General features: G+C 42.9%; 1 protein-coding gene across 1 annotated transcript in view; it reads right to left on the bottom strand.

Moving 5' to 3' along the window:
- PDLIM1 (PDZ and LIM domain 1) overlaps positions 1–23,702 on the bottom strand; it is a 32,015-nt gene extending 8,313 nt beyond the window's left edge. The window contains exons 1-3 of the mRNA XM_011963928.1: positions 23,613–23,702; positions 18,693–18,892; positions 1,944–2,095 (exon numbers count right to left, since the gene is read on the bottom strand). Coding sequence (XP_011819318.1) covers positions 1,944–2,095; positions 18,693–18,892; positions 23,613–23,636 — 376 coding nt within the window. The 5' untranslated portion in view covers positions 23,637–23,702. The remainder of the gene's footprint in view (positions 1–1,943; positions 2,096–18,692; positions 18,893–23,612) is intronic.
- Between the last annotated feature and the right edge of the window lie 1,829 nt (positions 23,703–25,531).

Here is a 25,531-nt window from a genome sequence, read left to right as displayed (position 1 = left end):
CCCACATGTTTTAACAAAGCTGTCATCCTCAAGGGTTGGCCCCCAAGTTGTTTGTCAGGTGAAGCTAATACTGGAACTTGATACAAAGCATGGTTCACTACTTCCCAGCTGCTCAGCTACTCCAAGCAAAAGAGGAAAGCAGTGGTAGAACAGTATCATTTTAGCATAAAAGAAGCACATGCAAACACATGGCCCATGGTTTCCTGATTTCCTATGGTTGTAAATTGCCACCGTCTCTAAAGAAATCACACAAATGGGGAGGAAGCCCAGGTGTCGGGTATGTTCAGAAGGGAACTTTTTTTTTTTTTTTTTTTTTTTTTTTGAGACGGAGTCTTGCTATTTCGCCCAGGCTGGGGTGCAGTGGCCGGATCTCAGCTCACTGCAAGCTCCGCCTTCCGGGTTTACGCCATTCTCCTGCCTCAGCCCCCGGAGTAGCTGGGACTACAGGCGCCCGCCACCTCGCCCGGCTAGTTTTTTGTATTTTTAGTAGAGACGGGGTTTCACCGTGTTAGCCAGGATGGTCTCGATCTCCTGACCTCGTGATCCGCCCGTCTCGGCCTCCCAAAGTGCTGGGATTACAGGCTTGAGCCACCGCGCCCGGCTGGAAGGGAACTTTCTTATCAGAAAGGGCTCCCCGGGAAGCTGAATCTTCAGCTGCAGACTTTGAGGAGGGAGGTTCATTTTCCAGGGGACACTAGCCTCTCAGCCAACATACCAATCCCTTTGCAGCCTGGCTGAGGCAGGTCCCACACTCACAATCACAAGGTGTCCCCTCACTGGGGCATCCACTCTTTGCAGATGGGTCCATGAGAGAGATAAAGAGGGCATAGAAAGCAAGACCCCACTGAAGTGCCCAAGCCTCAAGAAAGGAAGAGTGTGGAGGACTCGGCATCACAGGGACTAGAAAGGTACAAAACCCAGCTCTCTGGAAAAGGCAGCCCATGAGCATCACAGGAGGTGCTGATGAGGAACCACCTGGGAGGAAGCAGGTGTGAGGGCTGCTGATCCACAGTCACCTTTGTGGAAGGGAATAAAGCATCCCTTCTTCAATACATCCACCTGTCACAATTTCTCAACGTATAGCATTGTTATTAAGTGAAGATACTTTTACAGCTATCCACTTAAACATGATCATAATAAGTATACATTACATAATGTCTTCAGTGAGAAGCATGTCTCCTGAGACCTGCAGAACCCTAAGGGGTGACCCTGGGTGCCTCAACATCAAAGCTCACCCCAAGGACAAGAAAACGTCTTCATGACATTTCAAACATCACAATAACTATGAAGCGAGTACTCAGTTACAATGATGGATGTTTTACACAACTTATGCCATTTCATGACCATGATAATCTTAGAGGAAAGGATTTTTATCCCTGATGGACAGATAAGAAAACAGGCCTGGGAAGGTTCAGAGATTTGCCAAAGGTCACAAAGTAAGAACATGGCCACAAGGGGGTGCTCTCAGGCCCTCAAGAGGCCACCCACCCTAGAGCAAATGCAAACACAAGCCCCCAAGCAAAGCCAGCCCCTGGCTTCACTGAGCGCTAATTCATTCTCATTCTGCTGCTCATTGCCATGGCCTTCATCACTCGCCTTCCTCAGCCACCACCAAGGTATTGCTTCTGGGCTCAAAGCAAATGAATGGCCAAGGGACAGACCAACAGGCTCCCACAGCAGTCAGGCTCTCCCCAACCTCAGCATCCTCTTGTACATATGACAGGACACAGTTGGCCAGGCCTGGAGTTTCTTAAATACAGACCCAGGTGAGAAAATGTGGTCAGCACCCTCTCTTCCTCTATCTCTTTTAAAGAATTTCAGCATTTTAAAAGCCCATGGCCTCCAAAGCCGACTCCAGAGTGTGTTCACCTGTGCTTCCGCAATGACTGACTCTCACATCTGACCTTCAACAAGAGCCTCTGACTGCAGATGGAGCTGATTACCTTTTTCTTCAGACTCCAGGATCTCCTGCAAAACCAAGAAAGACGTGGACTGTTTCGGGGGCTCATTCAACTCCTGTTTCTCCTGAAGCATCTTGTAAACTTCAGATTCTTTGTCGATGACAAGGCTGCTTGGAGGCTGAGCATGGTCTAAGCTGTAAAGAATGTTTGAAAAATTGATTAGGACATGACAAGTTAAAAATAACTTCACCAGGAACCTCCTCCAGGCAAAGACACTGCTGATTTGAAGGATGGATAGAAATGATCTCAAAGCCCTCTCCTAAATCAGCCACAGACCTGCTGCCAGCGCAGTGAAACTGAGATGTCTTTGTAGTCAGAGCTGGCTGCTGCTTCAGTGCAATCAGAGGCTCTTCTTCTAAATAGCTTCAGTAGCTCAATTACTTTTGGGCCTAATCCCATGGAATGAGAATGCTCTATCTCTTTATAAATTCCACCAACAGCATTATGTCCAGAGAAAATTTAGAAAAAAAAAAAAATGTCAACCACAGCCCGACCATGAAGAACTCAGCCAGGTCTCCCTTGTGTGGGCCACAAACATTGCTTTCACGAGCAAGAATCACAGTGTTCTCCATTCCCGACGGTCTCACCGTGCTTTCCCTGTCTATAAATACTTCCTAATTCTCAAGGCCAGGCGCTTGGGTCTCCTCACCTATTACACAGAGGTAACAGTACTTTCCTTGCCTGGTTCACAGGTTGGTGGTAAGGATGGGACATGTAAGTGCTTTGTGAAGTGTTGATGTTCAGGCCTAGGTACTGGGCAAGCCAGGCCTTGTCTTCCTCACCTTCCTCCTGTCATTCTGGGTGACCCAGAACAGGACAAGACAGGCAGAGCCTGCCTCTTTCCCCCAGGGCTCCACTTTCTAAGTGGAGGACAGTGACAGGAAGGTAGTCTCTCATCAGCTCTACCTGTAAATCTATCCTGCATCTGACCCCTTCTCACCTCCCCCACTCTCCCAGGTCCAAGCCATGCCATGCCTTACCAGCACAGCTGACAAGATGCGTGACTTGTCTCTGCTATCACTAACGGCCCAAGGACAGTCTTATTTTTGACTAGAGGCCAGAGCGATGGCCTCTATTCAAAATATCAGAGCGATGTTTTTCATGCTTTTTAGAGACAGGGACTCACTCTATCACCCAGGCTGGAGTACAATGGTGCAATCACAGATAACTGTAACCTCAAACTACTGGCCTCAATAGATAAATCCTCCTGCCTCAGCCTCCTGAGTGGCTAGGATTACAGGTGTGCCACCATCCACTGCTAATTTTGTCATTATTTTTGTAGAGACAGGGTCTTGCTATGTTGCCCAGGCTGGTCTCAAAGTCCTGGCCTCAAGTGATCCTCCAGCCTCAGACTCCCAAAGCGCTGGGATTACAGGCATGGGCCAGAGTGTCTGGCCCAGAATGATATTTTAAACATGAATCAGACTATGTCATGCTGTGGCTCAATGTATTCTCATTTGACTTAGCACAAAATATTTAGTTTTAATACTAAAATATATGTTTAATCAAAATAAACTTTTTGGGAGTAAATGTTATCACAGAGGAAAAAGTCCCTCACATATGCGTCCCACACTTCTCCCTCCATACACATACCCTGCCAGTCCTGGCTCACTTTACTCTACTGAGACCAGGCTTCCTGCTGTGCCTGGGAAACACTAGCTTCACAGCCTATGCGCCTACTGCGCCCTCAGCCTGCAATGCCCTTCCCAGGTGTTGTCATGGCTCCCATGCTTCATCCAGGTCTTTGCTCAAGTGCACTCCTCAGAGAGGCCTTCCTGACCCCGACTACAAACAGTCCGCCACATCCCCACCATCACTCTTAACTCCCTACCTGCTCTCTCACCATGGAGTCCACTTGTATTCCCTTATTTCTTTGTTGTCTGTCTCCCCCTGGAAAGTAAGCCCCAGGAGGGCAGGGACATGGCCTGTCTTGCTCCCCATCACACTCCCAGGCCTGGCTCAATGCCAGAGGTCACAGTTCAGCAGGCATCAGGCAAGTGAATGTACACTGCAGAGTGGGTCCAGGGCCTCCTTCCTCCTTGCTGCACTCCCCCTGTTCCTGTAGGCTCACAAAGTCCTCCAGGGCAGCCGGCCTCTGAGGGCTGTGCCAGGGGCATGGGCAGCCCCACCTCCTGGCCCCAAATCACCTCCTTCCTCTCAGCCTGAGCTGCTAGGGAGGAAGGCTAGTGTGCCCAGTGGAATCAAAGAGCAAATATCAGATGGTGGGGCAATTTATTGATGCAGATGGATAGATTTGTATAGAAACAAGTTGTGCTTCCTGAGTAATAAAGCTATAAAGTCTCCAGCCCACCAGGCTGCTCCCAGCTTTACAGATGCAGGCAGTGGCCAGGAGTGGTTTTATTCAGCAACTCTAACCAGTCTCTCTTTAGGGTTGGAGTCACTGAATTATATCAATTACGCTTACTCATTTCCAGGGTATATGTTTTCCCTGGGTAATTCTCTGCTAGTTACCTTTTCCTCTTCCTCTCTCCCTCTCCTTTCTTCCTTTCTCTTTTCTGAGACAACTTCTGGGGCATGTTCAGTACTCAGGTCCGCAGCTAAAGGCAGAGCGATCAAGATCCAGGTGTTTCCCTTCGACTCCAACCATGTTCTCACAATAAAGGAAAAGGCACCCAAAGAGTGACATATGCTTTGCGGCTGCCAAAGGTCAGAATTTAAGTAGCAAGATTATGGGTTGGTCACCCCAGCTGGCTGCATTTGGGGGAGGGAAAGCAGCTATCCCTGCCTGTCCTGCCCACTCCAGCTGCTCTCTGCTTGGCCTCTTCCCCCACCTGCAGGGACCTGTGGGTGCCTCCCAGGACAGGCAATGAGGCTACCTGGGGGAGCTGTTTTAACCAAGGGTCTTCCTTTGTCTCACTTCCCAGCCCTTTCTTTGAGTTATATGCCTGACTCTTTTAGGAGTCCTGAGTTTGGAACTTGCCCCATAATAAGCATATTACATTATTTTTGGATAAATCTTTTTTCTATTACACTTAGGACTATTTTAAAATTGAGATCAGACTATGGAATGTTCTTGGGAAAGATTTTTCCTCTTCTTTGGTGTATGTTATGTCTGGAAGCCACCAACAGAACACACCGAAAAAATGACAGAACCCGGACCACAAGGCTACCAAACATTCTTCCAGCAAATCACCTTGTGAAGGATTTACATGATTTTTCTACCCCCACCTGTCAGTAATGAGTAATGATTAAAAAAAAAAACTTACCATTTTTCCCCAATAATGATAGTATCTTTACACCACTGGATAATTTATAAAGGACTTTCTATATCTATTACCTTACTTAAGGTATTGACACACCTGAATCAAAAATAACATCCTAAGATCCAAAGTCTAAGTCTTAGATGCTAGACTACAAGGTATTGACATGTTAGCACAATACCTTAAAAAACAATGACAAAAATATGAAAGAGAAATGGAACAAAAAATTTCTCATTTTTATATTAATAACAGCAATGAAAGAAAGAATATTACAGTGATATGGCTTCAGAAAATATAACACACACCATTCAGTTTCCAGAACAAGTTCTGAGGGTGGAACAGTGAAAATAAACACTTTCTTCTGAACCCACTCTGTACAGTTTTAATAACGAGTTTAAGGAAATTCAACTACTTTGGAGTAACAATACATTACACAAAGTTTCCTAGTTCTTGTTTCTCCCTGGGAGCTGATGTGTATCAGTTTCCTAAATGTTGAATATTTTCTCCCACTATTTTAGGACCTGACCTGAGGGCCCCAAGGGTTATTCCAGCCACGTCACTCCCATCCCTGCCGAATCAGGTGGCTGACAGAGCCAGGTGTAGGAGGATCCCAGTGGTCTTTAGAACATAAGAAGAAACTCCCCTTGAGCCCACCTCCCAGAGGAGGATTTTGGAGGCTGAGCCTGCAGACATTATGCGACTCTCACAGCTGCTCCAGTCAAAAGGGCAGCTGGGGTGAGGGTCAGAAGGACAAGGAGGATGGAAAGCAGTATGTCCATGGCTCTGGAGCATGGGTCAGCACAGCAACCCTGGGATGAAAGTCTACTCCATCAGAACCATGAAGTGCCCAGAGTGAGGATATAAGGGGCTTTTTTTTTTTTTAACTTGGGCTGTCATCTGTGGCAGCAACTTAATTATCTGTATATAAATCTCAGCTAGGCCAGGCACAGTGGCTCACGCCTGTAATCCCAGAACTTTAGGAGGCCGAGGCAGGCGGATTGACTGAGCTCAGGAGTTTGAGACCAGCCTGGTCAACACGGTGAAACCCCATCTCTACTAAAATACAAAAAAAAAACTAGCCGGGCGCTGTGGTGTGCGCCTCTAATCCCAGCTACTCGGGAGGCTGAGGCAGTAAAATTGCTTGAACCTAGGAGGCAGAGGTTGCTAAAACAAGACAGTCATAAGAAAAAAATCCTCACTGCTGATATAACCTTAGTAGGGTCATTTTCTCACATAGTAAAAATATCTTGATACTTTAATAAAACTACCTGTGAGACAAAGATTGGAAGAGAAAGGGGGATTACATTAATTATGGAAAGCATCCAGACAGGAGAAGATGGTCTCCTCATAAAAATCTTTTTCCTGTCTGAGAAGATGAGGTAGATATATTTTTCCCTGTTTCACCCAGTACAACCAAAAACCCTGGGCCTTACATATAAAACAACATGAGAAGACTCTGACAGGGCAACAGAAGTCAGACTGGCTAGGGACCCCGCGTCCTGAGGACCATGGTGGTGAGCTCCCACGGTGTTTTTGTTTCCTTGGACATCCCAGACATGGAGCTGAGGGCAGCAACCTGGAAAGGGCCGTGGGCACAGACAGAAGTTTCAAGAGGAGCCTGCTGTCTCTGACCAAATGGCCAGAAAGGGGCAGCCCAGCAAAACACAACACGTTGAAACAACAACCACTATTCTCCAGCCAAATGCCAGAAAAGGCCAAGTGAGGAGTCCAGACTTCCAGTCTCACCAGGCTATGATGTGGTTCCCCCACTATCTCACTGGGATAGGCTCAGAGAAAGGCCAATAGGGAGTCCATATTTCATCCTTACCCAGCTGTAATGAAGAAAACCTAGGAGAGCATCAGGACTCTCACCACTGCTCAGCAGTGTCTAGGCTACCATCACCCATAAGGTGTCAGTGGAGGCCATGTGCGGAGCCAGAACTCCCACCCCATCCAGCAGTAATGAGTGGCCCCAATGACCTCAGGTGTGACATAGGCAGAGTGGGGAAATGAGACTTTCTATCCCCACCTGTCAGTAATGAGGCAGCATCCCCAATCCCCTATCTGAGAGGAAGCCAGTGAAAACAGAAGGTTTTAATGAGATCCAGAATCTAATAACATAATAACAAGAATGTTCAAGAGTCAGTTGAAAAATCACATCTCTCAGAAGAACCAGGAAGATATTAAACTGTAAATAAGATAATAAAGAGATGCCAACACCAAGATGACAGAGATGTTGGGATTATCTAACAAAGATGGTAACACAGTCATCATAAAAATGTTTCAGTGAACAATTATGAGCACACTTGAAACAAATAAAAAAAAGTAAAGTCTCAACAAACAGAAGATACAAAGAATGAAATGGAAATTCTAGAACTGACAAAATAACTGAAATAAAACCACAGTGGATACACTCAGCAGCAGCATGAAGGAGACGAAGGAAAGAATCAGTGAACTGGAAGGTAGAATATTAGAAATTATACAATTTCAAGAACATAGAAAAATAGAATGGAGAGGAAAAAAAAGAAATGAAGAGCCTCACAAACTTACGGGAATATATAAAAGATCAAAAATTCATGTCAATGGAGTCTTGGAAGAAGAGAAAAAAGGTGGGACTAGAGAAGTACTAGAAGAAATCATGTCTGAAGGTGTCCTAAATTTGGCAAAAGACATAAATAAGTGAACAGGAAACAGGATAAACCTAAAAAAACTACACCAAAACACAGCATAGTAAATTTCTGAAAACTACAACAAAGAAAGAATTTTCAAAGCAGTAAGAGAAAAATGACACCATATCTAGAGGGGAAAACCAATTCAAAGGACAGCAGATTTCTTATCAGAATCCATAAAGAAAAGAAGGAAGTAGCACAATGTTTTCAGCTGCTGAAAGAAAAAAACTGCCAGCTTAGCATTCTGTATACAGTGGAAATATCCTTCAAGAATGAAGAAGAAATCAAGACATTCTCAGATACAGGGAAACTGAGAGCATTTATCTCTAGCAAAGCTACCCTAACAATGTTTAAAGGAAGTTATCTAAATAGACAAAAAAAAAAAAGAAGGAACCAGCCAGGCACGGTGGCTCACCTGAGGTGAGGAGTTGAAGACCAGCCTGGACAACATGGCAAAAACCTATCTCTACTAAAAACACAAAAATGAGCTGGGCGTGGTGGCAGACGCCTGTTAATTCCAGCTACTCAAGAAGCCAAGGCACGAGAATCACTTGAACCCGGGAAGTGGAGGTGGCAGCAGAGATCGCACCACGGTACTCCAGCCTGGGGGACAAGAGTGAGACTCTGTCTTTAAAAAATAAATAAATAAATAAGGAACCTTGGAATATCGAGAATGAAAAAAGAACCCATAAGCAAAAACATGGGTTTAAAAAATGCTTTCCCTCTTAATATATTCTAATTCTTGTTGGCAAGTAAAGCAAAAATTGTAACACTGTCTGATGTGGTTCTAAGTGTATAAAAGGATCTATTTTAACTATATTGTAAGCAGGGGAGGGCAAAAGTTCACAAAGAGAAGCAAAGTTTCAATACTTCTTTGAACTCCTGAAATGATGATACCAGTAAATACCCAGATAACTACTGAAAAGGTTATACAAACACATAGAATAAAAAACACTACAAATAAAAATGTTATTCTTAAAAAAAAATGGTGTCAAATAACCCACAGGAAAGCAGGAAAAAGAAAACAGAGAAATGGAAAACAGAAAACAAAAAATAAAATACCAGACTTAAGCCCTAACATATCAATCATTGCATTAATGTTCATCATCTAAATAAACCAACTGAAAGACAGAAACAAACAGGGTAGATACAAAACAGTACATTTTAAAACATGACCCAAATATATGCTATCAACATAAATCTCATTTCTGATATTAATATATAAGCAGGCTAAAAGTAAAAGGGTAGAGAACAATATATCATGCCAATATTAATCAGAAGAAAACAGGAGTGGTTATATTATTAATAATATCTGAAAAGTATACCTCTGAACAAGTAAATTTACCGGAGATGGAAAGGGACAGTATATAATCACAAAAGAGTTAACAACAGCTATAGCGATGCTAAATGTGTGTGCATGAAACAACAGAGCTTAAAAATATATAAAGCAAAAACTGATAGAACTGAAAGGAAAAGAGACACATTCACAATTTTAGTTGAAGACTTCTACACCCCTCTCTTAACAACTGATAGATCAACTAGACAGAAAATCAGAGAGGATACAGAAAAATTCAACAATACTATCATGCCACAACTATAATCCCAGTACTTTGGAAGGTCAATGCAGGAGGATTGCTTGAGCTCAGAAGTTGGAGACCAGCCTGGGCAACATGGTGAAACCCCGTCTCTACAAAAATTACCAAAAAAATTAACCAGATATAGTGACACATACTTGTGTAGTCTCAGCTACTCAGGAAGCTGAAGTGAAAAGATCACTTAAACCCAGGAGGTGGAGGTTGCAGTGAGACACTGCACTCCAGCCTGGGCAAGAGAGACAGACTGTCTCTAAGTAAGTAAGTAAGTAAATAAATAAATCAGAAATGAAAGAGACATTACAGCTGATATCACAGAAGGATAATAAGAAACTACTATGAACAATTATATATTAACAAATTAGAAAATCTAGAAGAAATGGATAAATTCCCAAAAACACAACCTACCAAGGCTGAGTCAAAAAAAAAAATTAAAAATTTCTAAACAGACCTATAACTAGTAAGGAGGTTCAATCAGTAATCAAAAACATTCCAACAAAGAAAAGCCCAGAACCAGATGGCTTCACTCATGAATTCCATCAAACAATTTTAAAAGAATTAAAACTAATGCTTCTCAAACTCTTCCAAAAAGCTGAAGAGGAGAGAATGCTTCCAAACTCATTCTATGAGGCCAGTATTACCCTGATACCAAAACCAGACAAAGATACCACAAACAAACAAAACAAAAAAAACTATGGACTGATATTACTAATAAATATTGATGCAAAAATACTCAACAAAATACTAGCAAACCAAATTCAACAGCATATTAAAAGGATTAAACACCATGACCAAGTGGAATTTATTCCTGTAATATAAGGATGTTTTAACATATAACAATCAATCAATGTAACACATCACATTAACAGAATGAAGGACAAAAACTACAGTCATCTGAATGCAGAAAAAGCATTTGACAAAATTTAACAAAGTTTCATGATAAAAATACTCAACAAAACAGAAATAGAAGGAAATTACCTCCACATAATAAAGTCCATGTATGAAAAGCCCACAGCTAACATCTTACTCAAAATGAAAAACCAAAAGCTTTTCCTCTTAAGATCAGCAGCAAGGCAAGAACGCCAACTTTTACCACGTCTTTTCAACATAGCATTGGAAGTTCTAATCAGAGACCTTAGGCAATACAAATAAATAAAAGGCATCCAAATTGGGAAGGAAGAAGTAAAACTGTATCTGTTCAGAGACGCAATGATCGAATACACAGAAAACCCTAAAGATCCCCCCCACTACACACACACACACACACACACACACACACACAATTGAACTAATAAATGAATTTACAGTTGCAAAACATAAAATCAACAAACAAAAAACAGTTGTTTCTATACACTACCAATGAATAATCCAAAAAGAAAACTAAGAAAACAATCTCATGTGTAATCATCAAAAAGAACAAAATACCTAATAAACTTAACCAAGGAGGTGAAAGACTTGTACACTGAATAGAGTACATTTTAAAATTATGAAACATTTTTAAATGTTTAAATGTATAAAACATTGTTGAAAGAAACCAAAGAATGCACAAATAAACAAAGACATCTCATGTTCATGGACTGGAAGACTTAAGATTGTTAAAATATCTGTACTACCCAAAGCATCTACATCTTCAATGCAATCACTATCAAAACCCTAATGGCATTTTTTACAGATAAAAAAACACCATTGTAAAATTATATAAAATCTCCAAGGACCCTAAATAGTCAAAACAACCTTGAAAAGGAAAAGCAAAAATGGAGGCCTCATACATCCTTATTTCAAAACATTTTACAAAGCTACAGTAATCAAAACAGTATGGTACTAGCATAAGACAGATACAGAGACCAATGAAACAGAATAGAGAGCCCACGAATAAACCTTTGGACACACTGTCAAACGATCTTCGACAAGAGTGCCACAGCTACACAATATTTAAAGAATAATTTCTTCAATCGTGTTGGAAAAACTGGATATTCACATGTAAAAGAATAAAGCTGAACCCTTACCTAACACCACATAAAAAAAAATTTGGCCAGGGACCGTGGCTCACACCTGTAATCCCAGCACTTTGGGAGGCTGAGGCAGGAGATAACTTGAGGTCAGGAGTTCAAGACCAGCCTGGCCAACACAGTGAAACTCCATCTCTACCAAAAACTACAAAAAAATTAGCCGAGAGTGGCAACGCAAGCCTGTAGTTCTAGATATTCAGGAGGCTGAGACCGAAGAAACACTTGAACCCAGGAGGTAGAGGTTGCAGTGAGCCAAGATCATGCCACTGTACTCCAGCCCAGGCAACAGAATGAGACTTCGTCTCAAAAATGATAACAATAATAATAATTCAAAATAGATTAAAGACCTAAACATAAGACCAGAAACTATAAATATAAAACTTCTAAAAGAAAACATAGGGGGCCAGGTGCTGTGGCTGACACCTGTAATCCCAGCACTTTGGGAGGCCAAGGTAAGGAGAATCACTTGAGCCCAGGAGTTTGAGACCAGCCTGAGACTCTGTCTCTATTAAAAAATGAAAATAAAAATAAAGTTTCCTAACACTGAATTTGGCGATGGTTTCTTCAATATGACACGAAAACACAAGCAACAAAAGCAAAAATTAAAAAAATAGAACTAAAAACTTTAAAACTTCTGCACCACAAAGGAAACAACAGAGTGAAAAGGCAACTTACGAAATAGGAAAAATATTTGCAAAACATATGTATGATAAGGAATTAATATCCAGAATATATTAAAAAATCCTACAACTCAACAACAAAAAACAAATAGCTCGATTAAAAACTGATCAAATGATTGGAATGGACATTTAGCCAAAAATGATTAACAAGCATATGAAAAGATATTCAACATCACTAATCATTAAAGAAATGCAAATCAAAACCAAAATGAGATACCACCTCACATCTGTTAAGATGGCCACTATCAAAAAGACATAAAACAAATGTTGGTAAGGATGTGGAGAAATCGGAGCCCTTGTGTATTGATGGGGGGAATGTAAAATGGTGCAGCTACTATGAAAGCAGTATGGAGATTCCTCAAAAAATTAAAAATTTACCATATGATTCAGCAATCCCACTTTTGCTTATATACAAAAGAAATGAAGAAGAATCTCAAAGAGATATTTGCATACCCATGTTCATTACAGCATTACTCACAATAGCCAGGAGATGCAAGCAACCTAAACGTCCATAAAAACATGTGTATTAGTGAGTTTTCATGCTGCAGATAAAGATATACCCAAGACTGGGCAATTTACAAAGAAAGAGGTTTAATTGAACTTACAGTTCCACATGGCTGGGGTGGCCTCAACATCATGGTGGAAGGAGGAGCAAGTCACATCTTACAAGGATGGAGCAGGCAAAGAGAGAAAGAGAGAGCTTGTGCAGGGGAGCTCCTCTTTTTAAAACCATCAGATCTTGTGAGACTTATTCACTATCATGAGAAAAACATGGGAAAGATTTGACCCCATGATTCAATTACCTCACACTGCATCCCTCCCACAACACGTGGAATTCAAGATGGGATTTGGGTGGGGACACAGACAAACCATAGCAACATGAATAAAGAAAATGTGAAAAAAAAAAAAAAAAAAAAGGGATATTATTCAGCCTTAAAAACAAAAGGAAATCCCATCATATACTACAACATGGGAAAACCTTGAGGATATTATGCTAATTGAAAAAAGACAAATGCATGACTCCAATTATATAAGATATCTAAAGTAATCAAACTCTTAGAAAGTATTACAGTGGTTGCTAGGAACTTGAGAGATGGGGAAAGGTGAGGTTATTTTTTAATGGGTATAGAGTTTCAGTTTTGCAGGATAAAAAATGTCTAGAGATGCGTTTCACAACAATGTACATACAGCAAACATTACAATATACTTAAAAATGATTAAGATCATAAATTCCATGTGTTTTTTTTTTTTTTTTTTAAGATGGAGTCTAGCTCTGTCGCCCAGGCTAGAGTGCAGTGGCCGGATCTCAGCTCACTGCAAGCTCCGCCTCCCAGGTTCACGCCATTCTCCTGCCTCAGCCTCCCGAATAGCTGGGACTACAGGCGCCCACCACCTCGCCCGGCTAGTTTTTTGTATTTTTTAGTAGAGATGGGGTTTCACCGGGTTAGCCAGGATGGTCTCGATCTCCTGACCTCGTGATCCGCCCATCTCAGCCTCCCAAAGTGCTGGGATTACAGGCTTGAGCCACCGCGCCCGGCCCTTCCTTGTGTTTTTTAACACAATAAAAAAAGACAAACTCACAGAAGAAAATGAACAAACTATTGATACATAAACCTATTGATACAAAAACCTAAATAAATCTCCAATTATACTGAGCAAAAAGGCTAATCCAGGTTACATACTGTATGATTCCATTAATATAACATTCTTGAAATAATAAAAATATAAAGAGTAGATGAGTAGGTTGCCAGGGGTTAAGGAGGGTGAGGGAACAGGAGGGAAGTGAGTGTGGCTATAAAAGAGCAACATGAGAAACCCTTGCAGAAATGGAAATGTTCAGTGTCTTGAGGGTATTGATGTCAATACCCTGGTTTTGTTACTATTGTGTTTTCAAGATGTTACCACTGAGGGAAATTGGTAAAGGGTATAGAGGATCTCTCTGTATTATTTCCTAAAACTGCAAGTGAATCTACAATTATCTCAAAATAAAAATTTTAATTAATTTTAAGAAATATTTTCCCCAAATGGTAGAAGTTATGTGCTAACTGGAAATAATGTAGAGGAATACTTGTTTTTTATGTAGGTGGGGGTAAAGGAGGTAGAAGGACCCAGAAAAATCTTTCCTATCTCATATCCCAAAAAATGAAATGTCCCAGCCTGATTACCCCAATGTTCACCCACAAACGCCCTTCTGGGAAACCCTATGTAATCATTTTCAGAAGGGAAGCCTGGCCTGAATGCTTCCTAAGTTTTGGTCTTCAAAGGCACACATGTTGGTCCTGCAATAAGAAACCAGAGGGGTAATTGTGGGCACCAGAAGAAGAGAGAGGAACGCCCACACACCAGAGCCAGTTTTCTGTGGGTGGCAGGCAAGTTTAGCTAGAGGGGCAAGCAGCCTTCATCACAGAGGTGTACTTCTGATTCAGCTCTGAAGAAGCCAGGGTTAATATCATCCTTGTGATATCATCTGAATAGAAAATGATGCATCCCTTTATTTCCAGGGCAGCTGCTTACAAATCTCCCTCATGAGTGTTTGGGGGCAACATCTTACAACACAATTTGGAAGAGCTATTATCTAGGGCCTAGTATGTTGGTTATAGGAGCTCTCCAATCATTCCTTGAAGAGAACACCATCACCCCATCAGTAATGCTGATTAGCTGTGTGGGCTGGCTGAATTTAATGGGAAAGAAAAAAGTGTACCATAAGCCACAGCAAAGTCTTCTCCATTACATTTGTCTATGTGCTTCCACACTTCTGTAGCCTCCAGTTCTTAGAAGTGATGGGGATGGAGTTAGTCATGCACACCAAAGTCAGCAATAATTAGCATTTACTGAGCACCTACCAGGGGCCAGGCACTGCGCTGAGTGTTCTATGCGTATCCCATTGCATTGTCTCAGCAATCTGGTGGTAAAGAAGTTAGTATTATTTCCACCTTAGATCTCAGGAGACTGAATTTCAGATATGTTACATGGTTTTCCCAAGGTCACACAGCTAGTAAAAGGCAGAGCTGGAATTCAAGGCTCAGGCCTCTCTATCTACCAAGCCTTTAGGAAGTATCAGGCAGTATCATATAAACAATGAAATCTGGGCTCTGAATTTTCTGATTTTGACCAGGTCCCCTCAACTCAATTAAAAGAGATCAGAGGAAAGGTGCTAGCTTTCTGCTGAACTCACATTTTCTTCGCCCACCTGATACACAGTAGGCACTCAATAAATGATTATTATGCTGAACTGACCTAGAGGAAAAAGGCCACTGAGGACCTCCCCCTCCACTGTGTGCACTGGGAGGAAGGGAAGCGGAGAAACCCCCTCACCTGCCTTACCAGTTGGCAAGGCTATCTCTGTTCTTATCTGACTGGGATGCAGCTCTGTAAAGACCTACAAGACAGATAGCCACAGATACACCATGATACCTTCAAGTGTATAGGACAAAGAAATCCAGGGCAAGCCCCAGAGAATGGGTGATGACCTCAGATGCAAAGTATGCAGTGAGCCAATTCTGGAACCTCAGCGAATTTCACAGACTAAACAGTGGGAGGGAGCGAGCACTTGGGACTTGTGCTGACTGAGCAAGCAAAGTTACCGGGTGACTGCTGAGCTCACAGGAGAATCTTTCTTTGTGGGAGTGCACTAGAAATACACCAGCAAGCTGAGACCCCGCCCCCCCCATACAAGCAGCATGGCCAGTTAGCCAGCTCCTCTGCCTTAGGCTGTTGGTTTTCCCACTGTTTCTGGGTTCATCCTCAAAGAGTGTGGGATGGAACAGAAACGGAACCCTCCCTGCTGAGAAAACCTGCAAAGAGACAAATTTTGATACTCGGAAGCTACTGCAGCCGAAGAGTCTGGGCTTACACAGACACCTGGTAGTTTCAGACTCAGGGGAGGCAGCATGCAAGGAACATGAGAGAAGAAGAGACACAATGATGAAGGAAAAATAGCCAAGGCCATACTAAAAATATTTCCCAGGCACATATTTCTCCCAATGCATAGCAGCTCTTTCAATTAAGGATGTGTCATTTCCTGGGTTATTAAGTCCAGATCATGGAACATTCCACTCTGGGACAGTAAAAGAGGGTCACGTTCTCAGCCTCCCCAGCACCAAAGCAGCTAAAAACAAGGATCACAGCCCCCAGTGTTTCCACCACTCCTGAGCTGCTTGGAAGCTTCCCCTCAGGGTGTGTCTGTGGAAAGCCTGGGGGCCCAGTATGACACCTTTCTCAGGTGTCTCAAATGTCCTACAGTCACCTGGAAGAGGATCATCATCTCAAGCCAGTAAGCCCTTGCAAGAACCAGAATTTGAAGGAAGCAGCAGCACTGGTGGCGACTTTGCCTTGGTTACTATGATAAATGGCCATTTAACCTTTAACATCTTCTAAAGCCAAAGTCACATAGAAAAAAGTCTGCCCTACTAGACTCAAAGAAATGTTAAAAGAAATCTCAGCGTCAGCTGGGCACAGTGGCTCACACCTGTAAGCCCAGCACTTTGGGAGGCTGAGGCAGGCAGATCACCTGAGGTCGGGTGTCTGAGACCAGCCTGATCGACATGGAGAAACCCCATCTCTACTAAAAATACAAAATTATCCAGGCATGGTGGCGCATGCCTGTAATCCCAGCTACTTGGGAGGCTAACGCAGAAGAATCGCTTGAACCCAGGTGGCGGAGGTTGCGGGGAGGTGGAGGTTGCGGTGAGCCGAAATCGCTCCATTGCACTCTAGCCTGGGCAACAAGAGTGAAACTCCATCTCAAAAAAAAGAAAGAAAGAAAGAAAGAAATCTTAGTGTCCTCTCAGTGTCGGACACAGGGACACGCATGCCATGGGTGTCTAATGACATCTGTCTCTCTGTGGGGAGGGGAGGGGTGACTATATGCACGGAATGGCCAAGGAGCCCTTGAGAGGTGTTACAAACCTCTAGTATCTTCACATCTCTCAACCTGCATTTGAAGCCATTGGTTTGCAATTTAATTACCATAAGAGTTGAGCAGGTTCTTGTTAAAGGTGAATTGGGGAGAAACTGAATGTCAAAGCAGGCTTCAGAGGCAATACAAAAATTGAGAATTCCAAGTGGGAAAGAGTCTCAGAGCTCAGGCAAGTTTGAACCACACAGTGTTTTCCAACAAAATTTAAATGTCACCAATACTTACAAATCAGGAGATTTCCGATAAAAAGAGGCTTTCCAACTTCTGTTTTAATGGAAATAATCAGCAGAAACGAGACCTGCATGTGGCACGCAGCTGGAGCTGAGGAGCAGTGGCCCCTCTGGACCAGGAATGCACGCTCCAGCTGCCACCCCTCCACCCCCACCCCCACCCCCACCCGGCACCCTTGTTTACTCAGAGCTCTGCCTCAGTTCCTCATCCTGCCTGCCACTTTTGGGTATTTGAGTGGGAAATTCCTAACCTAGTCTACCCCCTTTATACCTACAGAGAATTGGCCCCATCTCTAACCCATCCTCAAACCCAGTTCCTTTGCTGGGATTCCCAGTGTTTCTGGATTCATCCTCAAAGAGTCTGAGATGTAGCAGACTGGGCCCCTCTGCTGGGAAGATCCAGGAGACTCCAATAAAGACTCAAAGGGCTTGGTGGCTCATGCCTCTAATCCCGGAACTTTGGGAGTCTGAGGTGGGAGGATCACTTGAGCCCAGGAGTTCAAGATCAGCCTGGGCAACACAGTGAGACCCCAATCTCTACCAAAAAAAATTAAAACTTAGCCAAGTGTGGTGGCACACATCTGTAGTACCAGATACTCAGGAGGCTGAGGCAGGAGGATCACTTGAACCCAGGAGGTTGAGGCTGCAGTGAGCCGTGATCAAACCACTGTACTCCAGCCTGGGTGACAGAGCAAAACTTTGTCTCAAAAAAAAAAAAAAAGACTCAAAGGCAGCTGCAGCCAAATGATCTGTGACAGAAGAGGACATACCTCCTCAGTCCCCAGCAAGGCACTTCCTCAGATACCGCTCTCCTTTCCACCTGCAGCCCGACCTCTCCCCCAGTTAAGCCTGCCTCTGTCCCCAGATCAGAACCTATTCTTAAGGACAAGCATTTATATCCTCAGGGACCTCTCTTCTTTTATGACTTCTGGTCCACTCTGGGGGAAAAGCAAATACTGCTTCACCAAAACTGTGCACCATGAAGTATTTCTCCCTTAGTTCAGATGGTGAACACAAGCACAGGCTACTCTAGATTCTCTCAAACACTCCCCGACTAATAATACTGAAGAATTTCTCGGGAAGCAGCAGGCCTGTCAAGGAAGGACTATGTTCAATTAGAAGACAATGATCACAGAAATCAAAACACAAATAAAAACAGTTCTGGAGGATTAACTGATTTGTTTGTGCTTGACACGATGCTGGGCATTTTACAAGTTAATTCTTACTTTTACAGACACCCTATAAAGCAGGAGGTATTGCCCTCTTTGTGTAGATGAAGAAACTGAACACAGAAGTGTTCTGCTAATGTAGTCATTTTTCTCCCTGGAGTAGTGCCTCTTACACATGCCTGGGCAGCCCTGGTCCTGATGTGAAAGCCCCTACCAGGACCAGCTCAGAGGAGGACTACTTACGGTCTGCTGTTTGCTTCCACCCCGCTGGCAGCAGTCTTTGACTCCAGGGCATTGTTGAAGTTGGAGATATTTTCAGAAGAGTAGAGGCCAGCTGGGTTGTTGTACTGGTTTGTGATGACCCTGGCGGTAGTGCTGGAGGCAGGCGAGGCGGTAAAGGGCATGGCACTTCGGTTGTGGGCGCTTCCTATGTGCAGGACCTCCTGTAGGCAGGGATCAGAGGATAAATCAAGGGGGGCATCCAATGCAAACCCCTTGATGGGCAGCACAGGCTGAGTGCCAGGGAGAGGTGTTCCAGCTGCTAAGATGGCCCTAGTTCAACCCCAACTTTAGCTGTAGGGCACTGATACCCCCACTGAGACACATGGGCAATGACTGGGGAAGTTTCCCACAATAGGCACCTTTGGGAGTTCACATCCTCTGAATCATCTCTGCCTTCTGATTCTTCCTTGAGACCCAGCAAAGCCTGCCCTCTGGGCACCTCGGGCAGGACAGCCCTTGATGCTTTGGGCTGTAAGATTCAAGTCAGAGCTAAAACATGCTTTCAGGGCACATACCAAAGGGATTAAAGCACTAGGTGGAGAGAAACATGCAGCCACTTTAGTTAGTGCAAAACAGGAGATGATAAAAGGTGGAGATAAATTCTCCAGAAGTGAGCAAGTTAGACAAGCAAGATAAGAGGGTGTGGTGTCACAGGGGAAGCAGCTGCTGACTAGGCAGAGATGGCCTCAGTCTCCTGCAGAACAAGAGTAAAGGGAATTAAGGATCTATCTATTGTTTCTTCTGGGAGAAAGACAAGGCTAATCAGATAGAAGGTCAGGGGATACCTGTTACAGGGGCGGTACCCAACAAAGCTGCAGAAAAGGACTTTGAGTTCCTTGTATTCTCATTCCCCTTTCTGTAATTTGAGAAACTTCCCTCCATCCCCACCCTAGACTTGCTAGGAGTCAGGTGAATAATTACTACAGCTACAACATCTCAGAGCTCCTTTACAAACCCCCAAACCACTTTTGAAATTAACATTCCTGTTTTCTAAAACTACAACTTTTCTACTTTTTCTTTCCCCCCTGCCAGCATCACAGCTTTTCTGATAGCCCAATTAGCAAGGTCTTTTCTATATGGGTGTCTGGATCAACCCATGGCTTCTAAGTGATGCATGCTCTGTGCTGCCTGCTGAACTCAAAATGTGTCTTAGTGTCTGTGTTTTCCAGAAAAATCTTCCTGAACTCTTGTCTCCTTCTTAAAACACCCAGGCCCAGAACAGCTGCCCCCAAAAGAGTTTCTGTCATCTGTTGCACTTCCTTTTTTTCTCTCCTTTTTTGTTAAATCTTTAAGTCTTTTAAGCTTTCTTAAAAAAAAAAAAATGAAAACAGCTTTATTGAGTACCAAATTTAAGATAAAAAAAAACAAATTGAAAATATTTTTATGTTTAAGATTTCTCTTTTTGACCAAGCACAGTGGCTCACACCTGTAATCCCAGCACTTTGGGAGGCCGAGGTGGGCAGATCACCTGAGGTCGGGAGTTCGAGACCAGCCTGACCAATATGGAGAAACCTCATTTCTACTAAAAATACAAAATTTAGCCAGGCGTGATGGCGCATATCTGTAATCCCAGCTACTCAGGAGGCTGAGGCAGGAGAATTGAACCTGGGAGGCAGAGGTTGCGGTGAGTCGAGATTGCACCATTGCACTCCAGCCTGGGCAACAAGAGTAGAACTCTGTCTCAAAAAAAAAAAAAAAAAAAGATTTCTCTTTTGGCTGGGTGCAGTGGCTCATGCCTGTAATCCCAACACTTTGGGAGTCCAAAGCAGGAGGATTGCTCAAGCCCAGGAATTCGAAACCAGTCTGGGCAACATACTAAGATCCCAGCCCTAAAAAAAAAAGTTAGACAGGCATAATGGTGCATGCCTGTAGACCCAGCTACTTGAGAGGGCTGAGGAAGGAGGATAGTGTAAGCCCAGGAGATGGAGGCTGCAGTGTGCCATATCGTGCCACTGCACATCAGCCTGGGTGACAGAGAAGACTCTCATCTCTAAAAACACAAAACAGGCCAGGCACAGTGGCTCATTCCTGTAACTGCAGCACTTTGGGAAGCCAACGCAAGAGGATCACCTGAGGTCAGGAATTCAAGGCCACTCTGGCCAAAACTGTGAAACCTCGTTTCTACTAAAATACAAAAATTAGCTAGGCATGGTGGCACCTGCCTGTAATCCCAGCTACTCGGAGGCTGAGGCAAGAAAATCACTTGAACTCAGGAAGCGGAGGTTGCAGTGAGCCGAGACTGCGCCACTGCATTCCAGCCTGGGCGACAGAGCAACTCTGTCTCAGAAAAAATAAAAATAAATAATAAAAAATAAAAAACAACAACACAAAATTTCAGCAGTTATCAAAGAGTAGGTAAGTAAATTTTTTGGCACAGCTACCCAAAGAAATCATACATAGTAATTAAAGGCTATGGTCATGAAGACAGAGGAGATTTACAGATTGGTGGCCTGGGACCCTTGCCTACATATGTCGCAGCCAGGATGGTCATGCTTTCTTCTTCACTCCATCTCCACGGCAATTCCTAGGAGCAGCAGAGGATGCAGAGCCCCAGGGAAGGGTCTTTATTTTTCTGCCTTGGCTCAATTTTTCCCTGCAATTTCCTGTTTGGCCATGAGCAAGGAATACCCCTCTGAGCCCATTTTTCATCTTTAAAATGTAGAAGAAAAAGCCTTCTTCACAAGGATTTGTATGAGTTACCAGAGTGTCAAGTACAGTGCCTGGCTCATGGCATATATTCAACCAGGGTCTATTCCCTTCTCCCTCCACAGAAACACATTTCCAATTAGAATGGAAGTCAATGGAAAATTCAGGTTGAAAATTCGGATGATTTCACTTTATAAAGAATCTTTCTAGAATGCATCTGGTTTGTACATAAAAGGAATATCTCTACCCTCATCTGAATACTGACTGGTCTTTCCAGAAAGCAGGCAGATTCAGGGCTTGCCTTTTAGAAGGGATGATGTAACTGTTTGGGCTTTGTATTTATCAGTCTCCAAGGAAACTCAATAATGAGGAAATACAAACTAGGTGTGTAACTATGCTGACCTCAGATAAGCTGGGGTGTTGGTTGGCATTACATGAACCAACAGATCTTTTTACATAGATGAACTCTGCTCTTACTCATTTATCCTCTGCTTTAGAATGGCTGGAAGTAAAAGACTTTGGAAAAATGATGGGTGAGAAGTTTTTCTTACAGTAATAAAGCATTACTGGAATCACAAGAAAAATACTAGGGTTGAAAGTATTTGAGAATTTTTGTAATCTGAAGAGAACTACCTTCAAATGATTAATACAGGTAACTAGTTTATAGATTTGAAATGAAAATTCAAATATACTACAAATGAAAACTATAACTGAAATTTATATAATTACCTTACTTACATGAAAATGAGGATTTCAGATAGACCAAGTTAAAACAAAATCATTCCTTGTGTGTTATAAAATATGTAAAAATTAAAATTTAACAATTAAAATTTAACATTTATGGTAAATTTAATGAAGTAGCTGAAAACTCCCAAAGAAACTGAAACTAACTGTGGCATGTTTTAAATTAGTTTGCACAACGGCCAGTGTATAGACCAAGTGCCATTTTACGAACTTTTCTGAGAGGAGTTGTAGAGAAGAATATGTTCACGTCAGTTTTGAAATGATGCAAAATGATCCTTAAAATGACTCTTGGGATTTTAATCATTATTTTTACTATCTTAAAATGGCAAAAATTTTGTGTGACTTCATTTTTGAAATTTTAATGGATTCTATTTGAGAAAATATGACTTATATCGAACCACCCAATTAACACACACTAATATACCAAGTGAGTTCGACTTCATACAAGTTTCTGTTTTACGTATACAAGATAGCTAGCTATATATTGTATTTTAATTATATCTTAATTCACCATAAACACTAAATAGTATCCCTAATTTCAAAAAATAAATTAAATTTCAAATCTTCAACTTGGGTCAAATGCATAACCATCACAAACCAGTCTAAAATTTTCAAAAGGCATTATCAACATACTAGTTTATCATTACTAACTCATTAATTTATCCAACAGACACATACTTTATGACAAGTAGCATGTTGGGTGTGAGGAATTTTACAAAAGATGTTCTAAACATCTCTAAGTTTGTCTCTTATTTCAAAAACAATACCCACGCATGCAGATGTGTAGAAGACACACATAAGGCAGAAAGAAATAAAATCATCTATAATCTAACTTCTGAGAGATGTATTCACAAATATGGGATCTTAGGGCAGTCTGCTGTCCTGAGAAATTCTATCTGGGTGACAAATTGTATACTACATACTGCTTTTTTTATATTAATTGCCACTTTGTTTTAGTAATTTTAAAGTCTCACTAGAAGTTTCACTGTAACAAAAATAGAGATTTCCACTCCATGGCTCACAGAAACATAACAGGGGCATAAGGTGGGGAGAAGCAGGGCTTCCTATTACATATCCCCCGATTTCTTCCAGGCACTAGGCCTCCAGACCTAAACTTATTTCCATCCCTGCCATGATTCATTTGTTGCTAAAATCCATAACGAGCTGAATAGCTCCTTGACTTCACTGTGATCCTGCCAACCCTTCCCACGCAGGAAGGCTTCCACCGGCTTCCCTTATCGCCTTCCGACCCCCTGCTTCCAGCCGAGGACACAGCGTCACTGCCCTGGGGTTTTCCAGCCCTTTCCTCCTGCAGTTCCCTTACGGGAAGAACTGAACAAGAGCCAGATACCAGCAGTGACAGTGGAGGGCTCTCCCTGCGGTCTCATCCTCAGGCCTCCAGGGCAGGAAAAACAGGAATGTACTGAGCAGTGTCAGAAATGGCAAACTGCTGGGTGGTGAGAGTAACGGCAATGGTGAGCAAGAACTTACCTGGGGTTCAGAGGCTAAATTCATCTTGTATGGATGACGCTTCCCCCCTTCCTCCGTCACCAGAGGAGACCAGACTTTATGTTCAGATCTACAACAGATTAACAAAGCTGCTGTTTCACTCATGCAAAATAAATATATACCAAAGACAAACTGGAAAAATGCCCCCTCTTTCCTGGACTAGACTCTGAACTAGCACCCTCCCATCAGCCCTACCTTCCATTTGCCACCAGGTTGATCTTTTAAACACCCCCAACTGATAACATTCATAGCTGATGCCTCCCAACACTTTGGGAGGCCGAGGTGGGTGAATCACTTGAGGTCAGGAGTTCGACATCAGCCTGGCCAACATGGTGAAACCCCATCTCCACTAAAAATACAAAAATTAGCTGGGCATGGTGGAGATCGAGACCATTCTGGCCAACATGGTGAAACCCCATCTCCACTAAAAATACAAAAATTAGCCAGGTGTGGTGGCATTCGCCTGTAATCCCAGCTACTCGGGAGGCTGAGGCAGGAGAATCGCTTAAACCCAGGAGGCAGAGGTTGCAGTGAGCCCAGAGAGTGCTACTGCACTTCAGCCTGAGTGACAGAGCGAGACTCCATCTCAAAAAAGAAGAAAAAAAAAGAAAAAAGAGAGAGAAGAATGCCCCTCTTTTGCGCTTATAGACAATTTTCTTTGTACCAATCACAGAGCAATGATTTTACTTTAGTCTCAGTTTTCATTAGTGTAGTTGTTTCCTCTCTTGCAGGTAGAAAATATTTATACTTATCTTTACTTATTTTATTTATTAATTAATTTATTTATTTTTTGAGACAGAGTCTCACTCTGTCACCCAGGCTGGAATGCAATGAATGGCATGATCTCGACTAACTGCACCTCCCAGGCTCAAGCGATTCTCCCACCTCAGCCTCCTGAGTAGCTGGGATTATAGGCACCTGCCATCATCCCTGGCTAATCTAAGCAAAGGGTTCATGACAAAGAGCTATGGCAGCTTAGGTTAGTGAAATAACAGATGATCAGAATGAAACATCTGAATTTGATGCAGTAGGAAACAGGGAGCCACTGAGGGTTGAACCAAATCACTTCTGAAATCCTGCCTTTGCAGGGCACCTTCCAAGGCTAAACGAAAGAAGAATGGAAATTCTACCCTAATTACAGCTCCCGAGGTACTGTCCTCATTCATCGTTTTATCCCCAGCACTCCCTGCTTGTCATGTACTTAAAGTTACACTCAGCACTCTGCTGCTAATGTGTTGAAGTTTTTCTCTGTTATAGAAATCTCCTGGCATGGTACCCACTGCTCACTGCTCAGTATAGTGCATTAGGAGCAGCATCCTAAGGACATTTTTTTTTTCTTGAGACAGAGTTTCCCTCTGTTGCCCAGGCTGGAGTACAGTGGTGCCATGTGGGCTCACTGCAACCTCCGCCTCCTGGGTTCAAGTGATTCTCCTGCCTCAGCCACCCAAGTAGCTGGAACTACAGGCGCCTGCCACCACGCCCTGCTAATTTTCTAATTTTTAGTGGAGATACGGTTTCACCGTGTTGGCCAGGCTGGTCTCAAACTCCAGACCTCAAGTGATTTGCCTGCCTTGGCCTCCCAAAGTGCTAGAATTACAGGCAGAGCCACCGCACCTGGCCAGGACATTTTACTTAATCAAAATTTTGGTTAGTTAAGTTGAATCAAATGAAAATGCAGATATCTTACTGAAAGAAGCCCACATCACAAGAAGCACTGTGAAAATTAGAGGGGGGCCGGGCATGGTGGCTCACACCTGTAATTCTAGCACTTTGGGAGGCCAAGGCAAGTGGATCACCTGAGGTCAGAAGTTTGAGGCCAGCCTGGCCAACATGGTGAAACCCCATCTCTACTAAAAATACAGAAATTAGCTGGCTGTGGTGGTGCAAATCTGTAATCCCAG

The sequence above is a fragment of the Colobus angolensis genome, unplaced genomic scaffold, assembly GCF_000951035.1.
Source record: "Colobus angolensis palliatus isolate OR3802 unplaced genomic scaffold, Cang.pa_1.0 Scaffold630, whole genome shotgun sequence".
NCBI lineage: Eukaryota > Metazoa > Chordata > Mammalia > Primates > Cercopithecidae > Colobus > Colobus angolensis.
The sequence above is the reverse complement of the archived record's forward strand: the minus strand, read 5'-3'. Positions and strand labels throughout refer to the sequence as shown.